At 38.4% G+C, this 16,219-nt stretch overlaps 1 protein-coding gene across 1 annotated transcript; it reads left to right on the plus strand.

Annotated features, from left to right (window-relative positions):
* The first annotated feature begins 746 nt into the window (after window positions 1–746).
* Window positions 747–15,397, plus strand: LOC140146016 (uncharacterized). Its single transcript, XM_072167756.1, has 6 exons — window positions 747–841; window positions 3,028–3,135; window positions 4,823–4,921; window positions 7,476–7,547; window positions 9,921–10,101; window positions 14,452–15,397. Exons 1-6 carry the CDS (start codon window positions 791–793, stop codon window positions 15,294–15,296), a joined length of 1,356 nt encoding a protein of 451 aa, XP_072023857.1. The 5' UTR covers window positions 747–790; the 3' UTR covers window positions 15,297–15,397.
* The last annotated feature ends 822 nt before the right edge of the window (window positions 15,398–16,219 follow it).

The raw sequence follows: 16,219 nt of genomic DNA on the forward strand, positions 1-16,219 counted from the left end.
CAAAACTTGGTGGGTACAGTCAACATTTAGAGCCAAATTTTTGGAAGGTCATTTCAAGGTCATCCATGGTCACCCAGGGGTCATCTGAGGTCAAATTACTAAAAACTGTCATATATGGGCATGAAACTTAGTGGGTACAGTCAACATTTAGAGCCAAATATTTGGAAGCTCATTTCAGGGTCATCCAGGGGTCAGATGAGGTCAAATTTGGAAAAACTATCGTATGGGCATGAAACTTTGTGGGTACAGTCAACATTTAGAGCCAAATTTTTGGAAGGTCATTTTGGGGTCACCATGGGTTGTTGCATGTTAATTTTCTTCTAACAAAAGTAATTGCGAAAGCAGGCGGTTGCAAAAGCAGGGGAGACTCATGGTTCGAGAACTGCCTTGTTTATTTCAATACACCGTGTTAATCTGTTATGAGTCTCATTTTTTGCCAATCATAAGCCAACAAATTATGTAGAGATCCATGTGTTACACCCGCCCCACCCCACCCCATCCCCGAAACCTATTTCTCATTTCAAACCAGAGGGTTTTTTTATCTTCTCAAATTTGGGATCCTGGGCCCAGGCCCTGTGGGAAATCTGAGCCTTTATGATACCATACTGAAAAGTATTATTATCTGCTTCACAAAATGGTTATATCACAGCTGCAAACAAAGCCAGGAAGTGGATGTAAAATTTCGGATTTTAGACAGGTCTTGTGGCTTGAATTAAGACACATTTTCTTTTTACAATTTTAGGGAGGAAAGCCTTTACTCCATCTGGCTTCTGAGTTGAACAACCTGGAAATGGTAAAGTATCTCATATCACAAGGAGCAAGAGTGGATGAAGTAGACCAGGTATGCATTGTCAAAATAACAAAACAATATGTACATGTACTCTTTTAATGTGAAAGAGTAATAAAGGGACCACTCACCAAAGAATAAAACTTTCAAACTTTGAAAGTTTGAAAGAGTGAAATTTACTATAATAATAAGGTTAAATAATGAGGAAGGCTATATCGTCGGCAGAGTGCTACACTATCGTAAGTGCATTAGAATGTAATAGCTGCCTTTTGTAAAACACCTAGTATTATTGCAGCACATCCCCTCATTGTAAAGTGTTGATGTTCTGTATTACTTGCCTGATGGCCACTAAGCTAACCCAAGATATCACATCATTTACATGTAGTTACGGTAGGTGTTTTTCTAGTGTTATTGGTTAAAAATAAGTACATTTATTGAAATGTTGCAAATGGCAGCTATTACACTCTACTGCACTTACGATAGTGTAGCACTCTGCCGACGATATGCTTTACCCTAGCAGGGCGTAAGATAATTATGCAAGACACAATCAATATATGCTAGGAACGGAAATAAATGATGGAAGTCTGAGAAATTATGATTATAATTGGCCGCTTAGACACAGTGCAGAGAGTTATCATGAGGACTTTAGTTGAGATTGCCCGAGTACCGACTGTGAACTCAGGTAGTAGTGGTTAAGACTCTAGGCTGGTAATCCAGACGAGTAGACTTTCACTCTTTTTACATTTAGAGAGTAGTGCACAAAATAAGCCAAGCTCTTCAAGGGTTGTTTGTGCCCTTGGGTTTAACCGGGCCTTCGTCAATTTTCATGGGTCCCAACTCATATTGTAAAATTTGAATGTTACATTGGTCCACTATTTGTGACACTTTGTCAGACTTCAGACTCGCACAAATCTATAATAATAATAATAATAATAATAATGTACACTTAATAAAGCGCCGGTATCCGTCGAGAGACGCTCATGGCGCTTTGCAAAAAACAACCAATGTACAATGATACAAACATATTATAACAATTAATAACAAAAACAGTTCATCAGTGTTGTATAGTTCATGATATGCAAAGAGTCAATTAAAAGCATTTTGGAACAAATGTGTTTTCAAACTTGTTTTGAAACTACACAAGCTCTTGGCAGAGCGAACCGAAAATGGCAGATTGTTCCAAATGTTTGCAGCTGAAACATGAAATGATCTGCTGCCCCACTGGATTCTGGCAACTGTTTCTTGAAGAAGTCCTTTTGTAGTAGAACGGAGGTTACGAGCTGGTGAATACATTTCTACAAGTTCATTTAAATATGCTGGAGCTGATATATACAAGATCTTGAAGACAAACAAGGCTATTTTAAATGTGATTCTTTGTTCAACTGGTAGCCAATGCAAGTCATGTAAAACAGGTGTAATGTGCTCACATGGTTTTGTGTATGTGTATGTCTGGCAGCAATGTTTTGAATTCTCTGTAATTCTCTGCGGAAGCATTCAATTGACTGTAGATGAAGATCATATATTGTTCAGATTCTACAATTAATATGCGTGTAAAGCGTGCGAAAAAAATTCACTTTCAGACTATTTTAACCAAAAATGAACAAAAAAATTTGCAATTTTACCATATTTTGGCCCAAAACATGAGTGCTTTTCAGATGCTCAGGGCAAGTTTGGAATTTTGGGGCCCTGGGCTCTGGCCCAATGATAAATCCGGCCCTGGGCATGTGTGGCATTTTATCAAGAAAGGCTTGAAATCGAACAGTAAATTGGCATCTTTAAACTTCAGCAATACAAATGTTTGTGCATCATTTAGCACTTGGCCCCATCACCCCGGGCCATCACCACAATTATGTTTCTTTGGAAAGCTTAGCCCTCTGAAAAGGAGTTCTCTATCGAAAGATTAAACCGTACTAATGTATGTACTTAACAAAACCAATATGATTGCTAATGTGTGTCAGCTTTAGTTGTCTCAATATTTGAGTGTAAACACTGCTAAGTCATGCGCTCCTCCAACCTGCCTTTAAAGTCAGTTAAAGGATGGTGCATACACATTCTTGATGTTTGGAAGGGGGGTTGGATTTGCTTGCAGATACATAAGACAGTAAAAAAGTTGTGGCTGCGTAGGTTTGAATAATGATAAGTAAAAGAGTCCAAGAGCAGAAATATTTGGTGTCAATACAGCCTACATATTTTACATGAACTTTGAACACATATTTCATCATTCTTTTTTAATGTATTAGATGAAAGCAACAGCATTGCACATGGCTGTGTTTCTCAACCATTCCCAAATTTGTGAAGAGCTGCTCCAACATATGAAAGAAAGTGACATAATCAATGCTGTTGATGAGGTAAATATAAAGTGTGAACCATTCCAGCAATACCAAGAACACTTAATGTTGACAGACTTCCTGTTGAATTAGACAATAATAACTGCGCACCATCTATTTTGAGGTCATTGTGTGAAATCGGAGGGTTTTGTTTTGGGCTGAGGTAAAATACAGAGGACTTAAAGTAATGTTAGAAAGTTTGTTTGAACAGAAAAAAGAAATTAAAAGAACGCAAAAATCAACCTTATTTAAGTTAAAGTCAGTTTCAGAGCTGGTGCCTTTATCGTGCATTCTGTGCTTTCATTCAAAATACATGGTACCTCGTGGACAAATAATGAAATTGGGTATCGCAGCAAAAGGACTCATAAAAATTAAACGGTAGTTGTGATTCACTTCATTTTTTCACAGAAGGTGACTATTGAGTGTGGCATTTATAAAAACTTTCAATAATGGGAAAGTTCAATGTGGTTCTTACATAAATATTGATTCTTTACTCTATCGCACTTTTTTTGACTCACCCTGTATTATAAACATAGCTTTATCCGTCCAACAAGCCTCGTGATGACAGAATTTATTTCTTGAAAGGTTTGCATTTTGGGATATATTTCCCTCTATCAAAACATTGGTCACAAACAGGCAACATGTGATCGCTGTCGCTCCCCACCACTCACCCAAACTCAATTTCTAATGAGCGATATTGCACTAGCCAATAAACACTAAATATTGCTTGCTGAGAATCACCCAAAATTGAATCAAATTTATGTTCAAGTTGCTGCACTTTCAATATATTCGATTTATTGTAAGACATTTGCCTTGATTCTTGAAAACGAAAGAGAGGGTGTCAACAGTGCATAAGTGTTTCATATTAGTATGAATGATCTTTCAGAGCTAAAGGGTGATTCGACCACTACATAAGAGAGGGATTCAACCATGTGCCTACTCCCTATTCCAAAAAATACAGCACTAATTTTTGGGGATTAAAAAAATGTTATCCTGTTTTGACAAATGAAACATAACTAAATCCTAATCCTTCAGTTAGTCCTAACTGGCAATAAAAGTCAAATTTTAATATTTGGTCAATTTTTGGAAATAAGGGCCAAAACCATGCGTTTTTAAGGTGTTTTTCATATGCTGTGACAATCAAGCCCAAAGACTTGTACTAAGACTTATTTCAGTTTATGCATTCTAATTTTTGGAAAAGACATGTTTCATTCTTATAACCAATCATTTAATTAAAGTAACACAAAAAAGTGAAAATTAGAGCAAAATTTCGGAAAAAATACTCAAGATTTTGAATGCTTAGACTTGTTCCAAGTCTTTGATTTTTGTGACTCAATTGTTAGAAAATATACCAAAAATGCATGTTGTTGGCTCTTTTTCAAGAAATTAGTAAAATAGTGAACTTTTTCTTTTATCTCCAGTAAGTACTATGAATGATTATGATTGAGCTATGTTTCATTTGGCAGAACTTGATAATATTTTTTTAATCCCAAAAAATTAGTGCTGTTTTTTTCTGGAATAGGCAGTAGCATCATGCTAGCGAGTGATTGACCATTTAAAATCTAGACAGCAAGGCCTGAATTTTATAATAGCACGGGTTACGCCAATACAACAATATTTTCTGGCCTTACAGGTGTTTTATGTTAATGAACGTGTGCCATTTTCACAAACAACATTTAATAACAGCACCTATGTTTTGCTTCCCCAGCTGGGTAATACAGCCCTACATCATGCAGTGCATCAAGGAAACAATTTGATGTGTGCGCTCCTAGTGAAAAACAAGGCCAGAACAGATGTCTTAAATAAGGTATGTTTATTTTACAATGATCTATAGAAAAGCACAAAATTTATTGTATATGTGAGTGGACACCACGAATCAGCCGCAAAGTCGGCCCCGGTCAATTTTGTTTTATTTCGTGTTTAGAAAATATATATCATAAGCTTTAAAATGGTATATCTTTTGAATTCAAACGATATCCAGAAGCGGGGTTATGGTTTGTTGAACTCTGTTCCTTCAACAAAATTGTACCTTTTTTCGGTTCTACATGTGTCTCTTTTTCCACATTTCTGGTAATAAATATCAAACAGTCATAATTGGCGGTCATTTCAAATCATCCCCAAGTCAACGAGGTTCAGGAATGTCCTCTCATTGTTAATTGTTGGTTATACATACCTAGACAAAATACAATGCTTTGATGAGATACTTGTCGCAACCAATTGAGATACCTATGAATACGACCTTCACGCACATTTACACTGTAACTCAGAATACAATTTGCCAAGTTTAGGGCTCATTCGTAGTGTCCAGTCACATTATATTCAACCTAATTAGTGCCCGAGCATTTAAGGTTACGGAAAGAAACGTATAATTATAAAAAAAACCTATAAAAGATGTATAGAGTTGTTTTCTAAAACCAAGTTTTCTCAGCAATAGCAGTGAGAGAAATATTGGTGTGTTGGATGTAGCTTTACATTACTTTTGTGGGTTTATACATATTTTTAGAATCAATTTGAAAATCCTTCTTTTATATGCACCATGTTAACAAGACCAAAAACGTGTTCATGTATTTTTTTTTTCAAATGTGTGCCCCGCATAAAACCACGATGGGTGATTGCTTTCTCCTTGTTTGTATTGTGTTACAAACCGATCAAAGAAATAATGTCAAACAAGTTTTTTCACAATTAATAATTAATTAATATTTCACAATTGACCACAAATTCAACAACTCTTCCTATACCTTTGTACAGGAGCCAACCGTTGTTAATCCGTGATGAATCCACAGTGTTACTGTAGCGTATACGCGAACGCGAGCGAGACTACGGGTTACGCGAGAGCGCGTAAAATCGTCATGCCTGGAACCTTTGCGCGTATGCAAGCTTACAAGTTGAATTCAGTATTTTTCAGATAGCAGCTAAACATTGCAGTTTTATTCAGTAGTTTTATTGCTGATATCAAAAGAGAAATCATCGAAGTTTTTGTAAGGCTGAGTGGCAATGCATTAACTGACATTCCTCTTAAAATAATCGTGAATTATACGATCTGTAGCTTCTTTTCGTTGTTGAAAGGGATTCAATCATGTTTCACCGTTGTTCATCACCGATTAACAACGATGCGTCCGCGTCGTCTGCGTGGTTTACTTCACGAGGGCAGCTTTAGCTGCCCGAGCGAAGTAAACCAGAGCGAAGTAAACCATGCAGACGCGAAGTAAACCACGCAGACGCACCGGACCGATTAACAACGATGCGTCCGCGTCGTCTAGTAAACCACGCAGACGCGCCGGACGCGAGTTGTTTATCAGTGATGAACAACGGTGAAACATGATTGAATCCCTAAGTGCGTAATTGTTCCAATCGTAAATATCAGTAACCTCTGCGCACCGTGTTGTGCGTCAAGCAAACTGCGTTCGCGCAGGCTGCCGTATTTAAATTATGCACTTCCATATTTGGACAGATTGTGATTTGCACTTTTGTTATTGGTCATCCTGTTTTAGCCTGTTTGATTTTTGGAAAGGCAAAATATAAAAATTGTGTATTTTTACAAACTTTTGTTTTAATTTGTAAAGTGAAGAGATGAAAGTGACGGTTATGAATAACGTTAATAACTTTGCATTGGTAATATGTTAGGCATTGTGAAAAATCCAAACATCCCTTGGGGCTACGCCCCTCGGGATATTCCTCGGTTCTAAAGACAAAATGTTTAAATTTTTCACTGTACGCTAGCTGTTTTGAGGTCATTGCGGGAAATCAGAGGGGTTGTTTTGGGCTGTGGAACTATACCGAGGCCCAACACAAACCCTGACAATTTCATGCAGTGACCGTAAAACAGACAGTGCAAAGTTATTATTCTCATTCATTACTGCCATTTTACAAATTTGTTTCATGAAAAAACACCTTTGTTTGCTTAAAATTTATCTTCCATTCACTGTTTTATTGCATATTTAATATGCGATCAATAGACTTACTTGCGGTGATTACGTGTGCTTGTTTATACGTTAAGAAATGATACGCAAACGTCAGGTATTTGTGTGTGAGATTTTAACAATTATGCTCTTTGTGGTCAATTGTGAAATATTAATGACCTCCATTTGCGTTTGTATTTTTACAAAATAATAAAATGCGATTGGAGCACACACATTGCGTATATTCATGAGATTGTGAATGCACAAACATTGATATGAGAATGATCCATATTGGGATATAGTACATGCTTGTAAAGTGCAGTCAAGGAAACAAAACTTTTCAAACACATTTTCACCTTAGATTATGGAAGAGTGTAATCAGGGATTTAAGAATAATTTTTTTATTAATATTTGTTTGGGTCACATATAATTTTGATTATTTTATTATATATTTTGTTGCAGGAACATCGGACAGTAATTGAGGTAGCAAGAGCCAACCACCCTGATCTTTTACCTTTTTTGAAATATAAAGAGGTAAGTAATAAAAATGCCTCCAAATACCACAAAATACCATAGGCTTGGTGCCTCCCCTTCAGCAGGGTGTGCTGAACAGCACATAAGGCACCCACAACCACCTCCTGCCAGAGCATTAGGGTTAATTAAGGCTCATAATGGTAAAAAAAAATGAACCCCAGAAATGTCACCAAAAATGCCATGGAATGTATGTACAGGGTTTTTGGGTTTTAACCCATCGTAACTCAAGTAACCGTTCGTAAAGTTACGAATACCCAATACTGTACAAGTAACTTTATGAAGGGTCTCTGTAGTAAATCCCTATTACTTACGAAGGGTACCGTTCGTAAGTAAGTTTAGTGAAATGGAACTTACGACTTGTCGTAAGTTACGAACGATTTTGAGACTTACGAAGCTTCGTAAAGTTTAGTGAAATGGACCCCTGGACACCCATGCCATAACAGACAACCAGCAACACTGCTCTGGCCCACAACACCTTCCAGTCCCCTTCGATATGTCTGCTGTGAACATATATGTCTTCTCTTTTGTGCCCCTTGACACACACTACAAATGTGTGCGGGTGACCACCCTCCTCTTAACACTAGGCCTCCAAATACCACTGGCTATGTGCCTCTGCCCTTCAACAGGTCGATGGCGGGCAACACATAGGATACCTTGGACCAAATCGCCCCTCAGAGCGACAGGGTTAATCCACCCCATATGGTCAAAAAGTGACAAACAGAAATTTGGCAAAAAATACCACAGAATGCATGTTTTCTTGGCCATTTATGTAGCCCAATTACATTGATCCCGGAGTTATATTCACAGAGACAGACAACTTGGGGCTGCTGGTCACTTGCCCATGCTGTGACTGATAACCAGCAGCCATGCCCTGGCCCACAGCCCCTCTTAGTCTCCCTCAATATGCCTGCAGCATGCACACCCTATCTGTTTTGCCCCTTGACACACACACCTCATGTGCGCAGTGTTCACCCTCCTCTTCAGCATGCTCAATAACCCTAATGACCCCAAATACTGCATACAGGTTGGGTGCCTCCCATTCACATAGGGCACCAAACCCCCCTCCTTCTGCTGCTAGAGTATATTACATTATAGGGTTCAAGGTGAAAAAATATTAATTGTGTGCTGAAGCAGGCTGTACCACAACTACTGTTACCAGTGATACAACTTGATCTGGCTGCAACATGCACCCTGTTCCGGCACTCTGTGTATCCGCGGGTACTCATGCGCGTCGGCGAACTTTGAAACACCCCCTTTTGCATCTTATTTTGCGAAGTTTTCAGGATAAAACACCCCTAGTTTTAGCCATTTCACAAATTTTGTGCCCTTCAATAATCGCGAACGACATTCTAATATAACCCTTTCTGAAGGAAACACGTATAGGGTATAATACACAGCACCCGTGGTTGTATGCATTGTATATTGATGTGATGTGATGTAATGTGCGCCAAACAGAATAATGAAACTGAGATGAGTTGTGTATAGAATTCGTAAATGAAGAATAATGAATGAAACTATGATTTATATACATGTGATACATAAATGAAGAGCACCTTTTTTCCATTTCTCGAAATAAGTGGCAGTGAGTGGTATGAAAAATCACTCCTATATTTTGTGTTTCTCGAATTTTATCTGAAAATACCCCTAATTTCGTAAAATTTCCGACCAGCATGAGTATCCCGGGATACACAGAGTGCCAGAACTGGGAGCATGCAACATATTCCAGCAAGATTTCCAAATTGGTGCGCTAATTAATAGCTGTAAATACTGTAAGATATGTACTCTCATCCACTATAGGCTTCCTTATTGTGGAATTTACAGGGTAGTATTTCCATTATGGAATAATTCGTCAGTCACATCACATACTGATCTATTTGATGCAACATTTCACATTCAGAGCTATAAGTTTATTACCATGTTAAACAATGTTACTCAAAAGATTGCTCAATCAAGTTTCCTTGACAGGGTGTTTTTTTATGAAAAAGACACTTAAAAGTTTTCATTTTGGTGAAATTCACATGTCAATCATTTGAGTAACATCGTTCAACATGGTATTGAACTTATACCTCTGTATGTGATGAGACCTTAGATTATTAATACACAGATTGGAATTTTCCATGCCTGTGCCCTCTAAGCGTACTTGAATTCAGCTGGCCCCGGTACAGTGTACAGACCTGGCGACATCGCTTATCTTACGCGAGAAGTTTCGTTTGTGTACGCTCGCGCTGTTTGCGCTATTGTGAGTTTGCTCACGCGGTACCTGACTTAGCGTCGATCCCCTGAGGCAACATGCCATGTTTCCGCGGTATGGATGAGACCAATGAAGTAATTACCTTACCTAATTTTGTAATGTTCAATTTTTATATTGAACAGGGAGATTCACTTGGCTCTCTTCTCAGCATGCGGTTTGGCTCAGACAACGATCCCCTTGATGAGATGGACAGTGGTTCAACCCCTGACTCCAGACAAATGCGGCATCATGACAGTGAGGAGGTATTACACAAGATAGAACCAACCAAAGAGCACATTAAAGCACGGCAAAAAGTTGTGGATGGTAAGATAAAATTCAACTTCAATTGAATAAATTATTTGAATTTCAAAGGTTCCACACTCATATTAAGCTTGATTATGTGCCACAATAGTGTAAAAGTTCAAATATTTGTGTCCTTTTTGAAGCAGATCAGCAAGAAGACTGCAGTCCAACTAGTAAATTACTGGGACAAAATGATGCACACCAGAATTGTTGTCTCTTTGCCCCCCCCCCCCCTCCCCCCAAAGTGACTCCAGATATGCTACTGAAAAGAGGTGAGACAAGGTGGAAATAAAAAAGGGAGAAGCTGTCATGGAAACTTTTAAAGAGAATATTAAAATAGCATGAGAAACCAGATGAACACTAACTTGCTATAAAGGGTGTTGGCAGCCCCATTTGAAATTCACATCCCCTGTGCGGAAGATTAAGGTCATGTATAGATTTCAACTTGAATAGTCAAGTGAACAAATCAAGGTTAGTGTTCATACAAAGGGCACTCTTAATGGATATGGCTAACATTGGCGGCGGAACCAGGGGGGCCAGTGGCCCCTCAACTTTTTTGACCGGGGGAGGGGGGGCCTGGCCCCTCAACTTTTTTGACCGGGGGGCCTGCCCCCCCCCCCACTTTTAACCCATAATGTGCTGTGTGTAACATGTCTGGGTGAACATAAATAATCAAATCTCTATTCTAGACCCTTAACCCTAACACTGACCCATGCTTTTTGATATCGGAAGTCAAAGAAGATCCGAATTTTTCAAGAAGAAGAATTTTTGACTTGGCACCCCTGGGATTCGAACCTTTGATCCCCCGCATGCCAACCACACGATCGCGGACCGGTAGCTGCACGGGTTATTCCGTGAGCATATCACACTTAGGGTGATTGCGTCATCGCAGACCCTGGGATTCCGTGAGCATATCACACTTAGGGTGATTGCGTCATAGCAGACCCTGGGATTCATGCATGCGCAGCATTTTTCATCGTGGTATTTTGTGGTATTTACAGGTGTTAGGGTTAGAAGACACTCTAATCTGGAAAAATACATCTTACCTAACCCTAACACTGACCCATGCTTTTTGATATTGGAAGTCAAAGAAGACCCGAATTTTTCAAGAAGAAGAAGAAGTTTTGACTTGGCACCCCCGGGATTCGAACCTTTGACCCCCTGCATGCCAACCACACGATCGCGGACCGGTAGCTGGACGAGTTATTGCTGCCCGGCCAGCAATTCCGTGAGCATATCACACTTAGGGTGATTGCGTCATCGCAGACCCTGGGATTCATGCATGCGCAGAATTTTTCATTGTGGTATTTTATGGTATTTACAGGTGTTAGGGTTAGCATGCTTAAAGATGTGTAAAAATGATGCATGAAATGGCTTCAATTGGACCTTCATTTTGCAAAATTTTCCAACTCCCCTGTGTTAATACACAGTGTGTAGGCCTATGGATAAACAAATTCCCCTTTTCGCTTCTGCTTTGGACACCTAACACTAAAAGCAATAATTTATACAATAATTGTGAAAACTTATCCACGAATGGCTTCAATTTGGGCCTTCATTTAACCCATTTTCGGATTTTTCAAACTAAAATTGTACACAATAATTGTGCCAGAATGGTCCACCAAATGGCTTCAATTGGGCCTTCAGCAGACAGGGTCTAATTCTGCATAAAACCGGGCAACATTATTTCTATAGATCTGCTGCGCATTCAAATTGCATTGTATTGCATCGTAATTTCATTTGTGTCTATGCTAATTATGTTTACACAACATGATCTCATGTGTTTTCAAGCAAATTAGCCGATAATAGGTCATCAAAAGCGATCGGAATGTTACAAAAGTACAGATCGCATTCAGCTTACTTCATATGAGATGATCTTTGGAAAAATACGGCATAATTTGTCTTGGTGTTTGCGGAATGCCATGCAGTAAAATATTAATACGTTGCGGCAATTCATGATTGACAACTAACAATCGGCGTGTCCTTCGTATCCTCCACTGTCAATTTCTTATCCGCTCACTAATCCTCACAAAAGCTTTGTGTTGATTACGTAATGTGTGGAGGCAAATTGCAATAAGTACAATGAAATAATGAGTAAGGCGGGCTCCGAGGCGGGTTTCTTCTTCATCTTACGTAACAGTATTGTTCTCTAAAATAAACCCGGAAGCTTGTCGTTTGGAGCTCTAGCTGAAATACAGCAAGATAATGTAAGATAGTAAATGTAAACCTGTATTTTAGCTAGAGTATCTCGAGCTAGCCTTCAGTTTGCAAAAGTTTCTCACTTCTGAAGGCGCACATCCCCCTCAGACACCCCCCTGCTTTCGCCCTTTTTTCTGCTTTCGACACCCGACACTTAATGTTTACAGTAATAATTTATACAGTTAATAATAGTGAGAACTTGTCCACGAATGGCTTTTTCAAACTCAAATTGTACACAATAATGGTACCAAAATAGTCCATCAAGTGGTTTCAACTGGGCCTTCATTTTGCAAAAGTTTCTCAGACACCCCCCTGCGTCACGCAAGCGCAACATGATGGCCGCTTTTACATCACCCTGACTGGCCCCCCACTTTCAAAATTGTTCCGCCGCCGCTGATGGCTAAGGGCCGTATATACTTGCACACACAATTTAGCTGTAGACATCAAAAACATTTCAAACACCTTAAAATAATACCATATCAATCAAATTAAACCCTCTGCACAAACTTATAGTTTTGATATTAAAGGAGCATCTTCTTTTTATGACATTTTTCAGTAGATATCCACAAAAAGAGGTTATTACCAAAATTTCAGTTGATTCTGATTTTGCATTTACAAGTTCATGATTATGTGTATTACACTCCTCCATAGGCCTCTGTGTTCTAATTTTCTTCTGGTATGCCAGAATGTAATTCAAATTTGACAATATTTTTGCTAAACGAATTAATATGCAAGACATTTTTTGTACATAACATAGCCAGATGTTTCCAGTGGTTTAAAAACTTTTGAAGATTTTCCATGCAACTTTGGAAAATTTCCTGTCCCACAGAAACCAATGGTTTAGAAAAAAAAAGTGACCATTCAACATAGGGTCCTGCGACTTCCGATAGTTTCCTGTGAAGTGAAAAATTTGCCAACTTTTCAATTATTTGACCCCCGATTCGGCGGGAGGAAATTTGACATTTTTAACAACAATGCTTTGTTTTACATCAACCCACTCCATGTCACCTTGATCATGTCTGCACGGTCATATATGATCAAATTTGTTGTGTTAGATGTAAAGTTTGTATAATTAATAATTAAAGTAATGAAGACTTAAAGGGGTTAACCCTATTAGTTTGAGGATTGTCTCCAAACTTGCATACAATGTCAAATATCGTCCCCTTGATGCAGCTACATGAAAAAACAAGAACATTTTCAGCGTAAATGTGAGTGAATAGCAAAATTAGCAATGCAATACGTTATTATGCGTGGATTATATTCTGGTCCAGCCAACAGCATGTGCTGCATTCTCGTTCGTGCATTTCCCGATGGAAACAGGATGTTGCACTGACAACCAGTATGCCAGAGTAGGCCTACATGTTCATACTAATTGACATTAGTAACATACCACTCCCCACAACCAGTTTTGAAGGGGTGGCATGCTCTCATATATTTGTCATTTTCCTCTTATTAATATCATTCTTGGTAGATTTTTGTGTATGATATGGCAATAGCCAATATCAAAAACAAAATAGATATGATTGTGATGACAACATGCTGCACTGCTGTACGTTAAACACAAAATTTGTTTGTCCAAAGTGTGTTTTTGGCTCTTTTTCACACCCATGTACCAATTCAGAAAAAGGAAACAAAATATATTTCCTAGTGCAATATATGTACATCTTCAAATGAAAGTAAACGATTTTGGAATTACAATGGATAGGGAAAGGAAACAAAATTCTTACTTGCCACTACAGGGAATTGAACCTGGTACATCGCGCACTGCGCTATCTATAATACCCAACTGTGATTATTACGGAAATTTAAAGCCTATATCATAACATCTTGGAGCTGAATTTATGTTTGTGTGGACGGAGTGGAGCCAAACTGGCTGCTGAGGAGACTAGATTGATTACGGTTTCATTCATAATTCCCTACCCATAATTCCGGAAATTTCATTATTTGTGGTAACCACAAATTTCTTTGAAAATACATCGACTTGGAGCGTCAAGTTTCAGGATGGTAATTAGAAAAATATGATCTATTATATGATACTTATCAACAATGAGAAAAAATGGGGGTGGGGGTGATGGATGCTGTCGATCAGGTTACGGACCTTTAAGCCCATGGAATATACAAAATGATATTTAGCTAAGGCCTGTTTTAAAATCATATTTTTATTTCTCCTCACAGGAAAACTTGGTTCATCAGATGTTTCAGGTTCAGATGTACCAGATTCAAATGTACCAGATTCAGATGTACCAAATTCAAATGTACCAGATTCAGATGTACCAAATTCAAATGTACCAGATTCAGATGTACCAAATTCAGATGTACCAGACTCAGATGTACCCAATTCATCCAGGACATTATCACCTTCATCTGTCAGCTTGCAAGAAGCTAATTTGGGAGAATTTCACGAACACCAGTATGACTTCTCACTTTGGTTTGCTAAAAAGAACACTAAAGAAGCAGATGTGATATTTAAGGTTTTGGAGGAGGAACAGGGTTTGCGAGGTTTTCGTTATGATCGTGATGGAAGACCAAGAATGACATCATATGAGGCTTTTTTTTCAGAAGGGATTCAGAAATCAAGGAAAGTTCTGCATTTAGTTAGCCCAGAAGCATTAGAAGATGTATGGTTTAATCACCATATGATTAGTAGTCTTACTCCTAGAATTAATCAAAGCAAGGGCAATGTAATACCTATTTTGCTGAGAATGAGCAGAAAAGGTTTACCAAGCTACTTAAGTTCAGTTGCATCATTATCATATCCTAAAGACTCAACTAGCAGTTCAAAATGGCAACAAGAAAGCCCAAACAGCACAAGCAATAAAGATGAGTTTAATAGGTTTGTTGATAGCCTAATAAGAATATGCAATCCACCAGTAGCAAAAATACAGTCCAACACAACAGAGTCAATTAGTAGATTGTCAGAATATTCATCTTCATATTCCAAGTCCAGGAAGAATCAGTCCCCCACACAGGAGTCACAAACAATTACTGTATCTAATCTAGTGAAGAAAGAAAAAACATGACAACAGAACAGATCATATCAGCTGGAAACATTGATTCAGGTGTGCTATATTCATCCAGGCCATTGCAATCTGTACATTCATCTGTCAGCATGGACAGTTTAGCTGATGCCTGCTTAGAAGCCAAATTTGGAGAATTTCACAAACACCATTATGACTTCTTACTTTGGTTTACTGTCAAGAACACTAAAGAAGCAGATGTGATATTTAAGGTGTTGGAGAAGGAACAGGGTTTGTGTGGTTTTCGGTATGATCGTGATGCAATAGCAGGGCAAGCACATGTGGTGAATTTTGCAGAAGCAATTGAGAATTCATGGAAAATTCTACTTTTATTTAGCCCAGAAGCAGAAGAAGATGTGTGGTTTCAGTACCAGGTGAATCAAAGTTCTGCACATGATAAAACTGGGGGCAAAGGTAATTTGGTTCCTATTTTGCTTAGAATGAGCAGAAAAGATTTACCAAATGATTTTCTTTGTATTTCACCATTATCATATCCTACACAATCAGATGATGAGATGGACTTAAGAAGCCATTTGCATGTGTCAAGTACTAGCAATTCAAAATTGCAAGTTGAGTTTGATAGGTTTGTTGATAGTCTAGTTGGCAAATTCACCAAAAGAAAAGGACCAAGAATGCCATGGAGGGTCAGCAGGTTGTCAAAATCTTCATCTTCCAAGTCAAGGAAGAACCTGTCCTCTAGGCAGAAGTCGCAACTCTTTACAGTCTCCACTGAAGGTGTAATAAAAATTCCTTTAAAAGGAATAGGGCGGGCAAATGAAAAATTGTCAAGAGAAATGAAAGAATGAGTAAGTCAAGTTCACAATTAAAAACAGGGAAAATATGACACAACATCGATTTCCAATGGGGAATAACACAAAACGTATAAACAACGTTAAAAGAGTTTTTAACTTTATACGTTTATACGT

This window comes from Amphiura filiformis, chromosome 2 (assembly GCF_039555335.1).
Source record: "Amphiura filiformis chromosome 2, Afil_fr2py, whole genome shotgun sequence".
NCBI lineage: Eukaryota > Metazoa > Echinodermata > Ophiuroidea > Amphilepidida > Amphiuridae > Amphiura > Amphiura filiformis.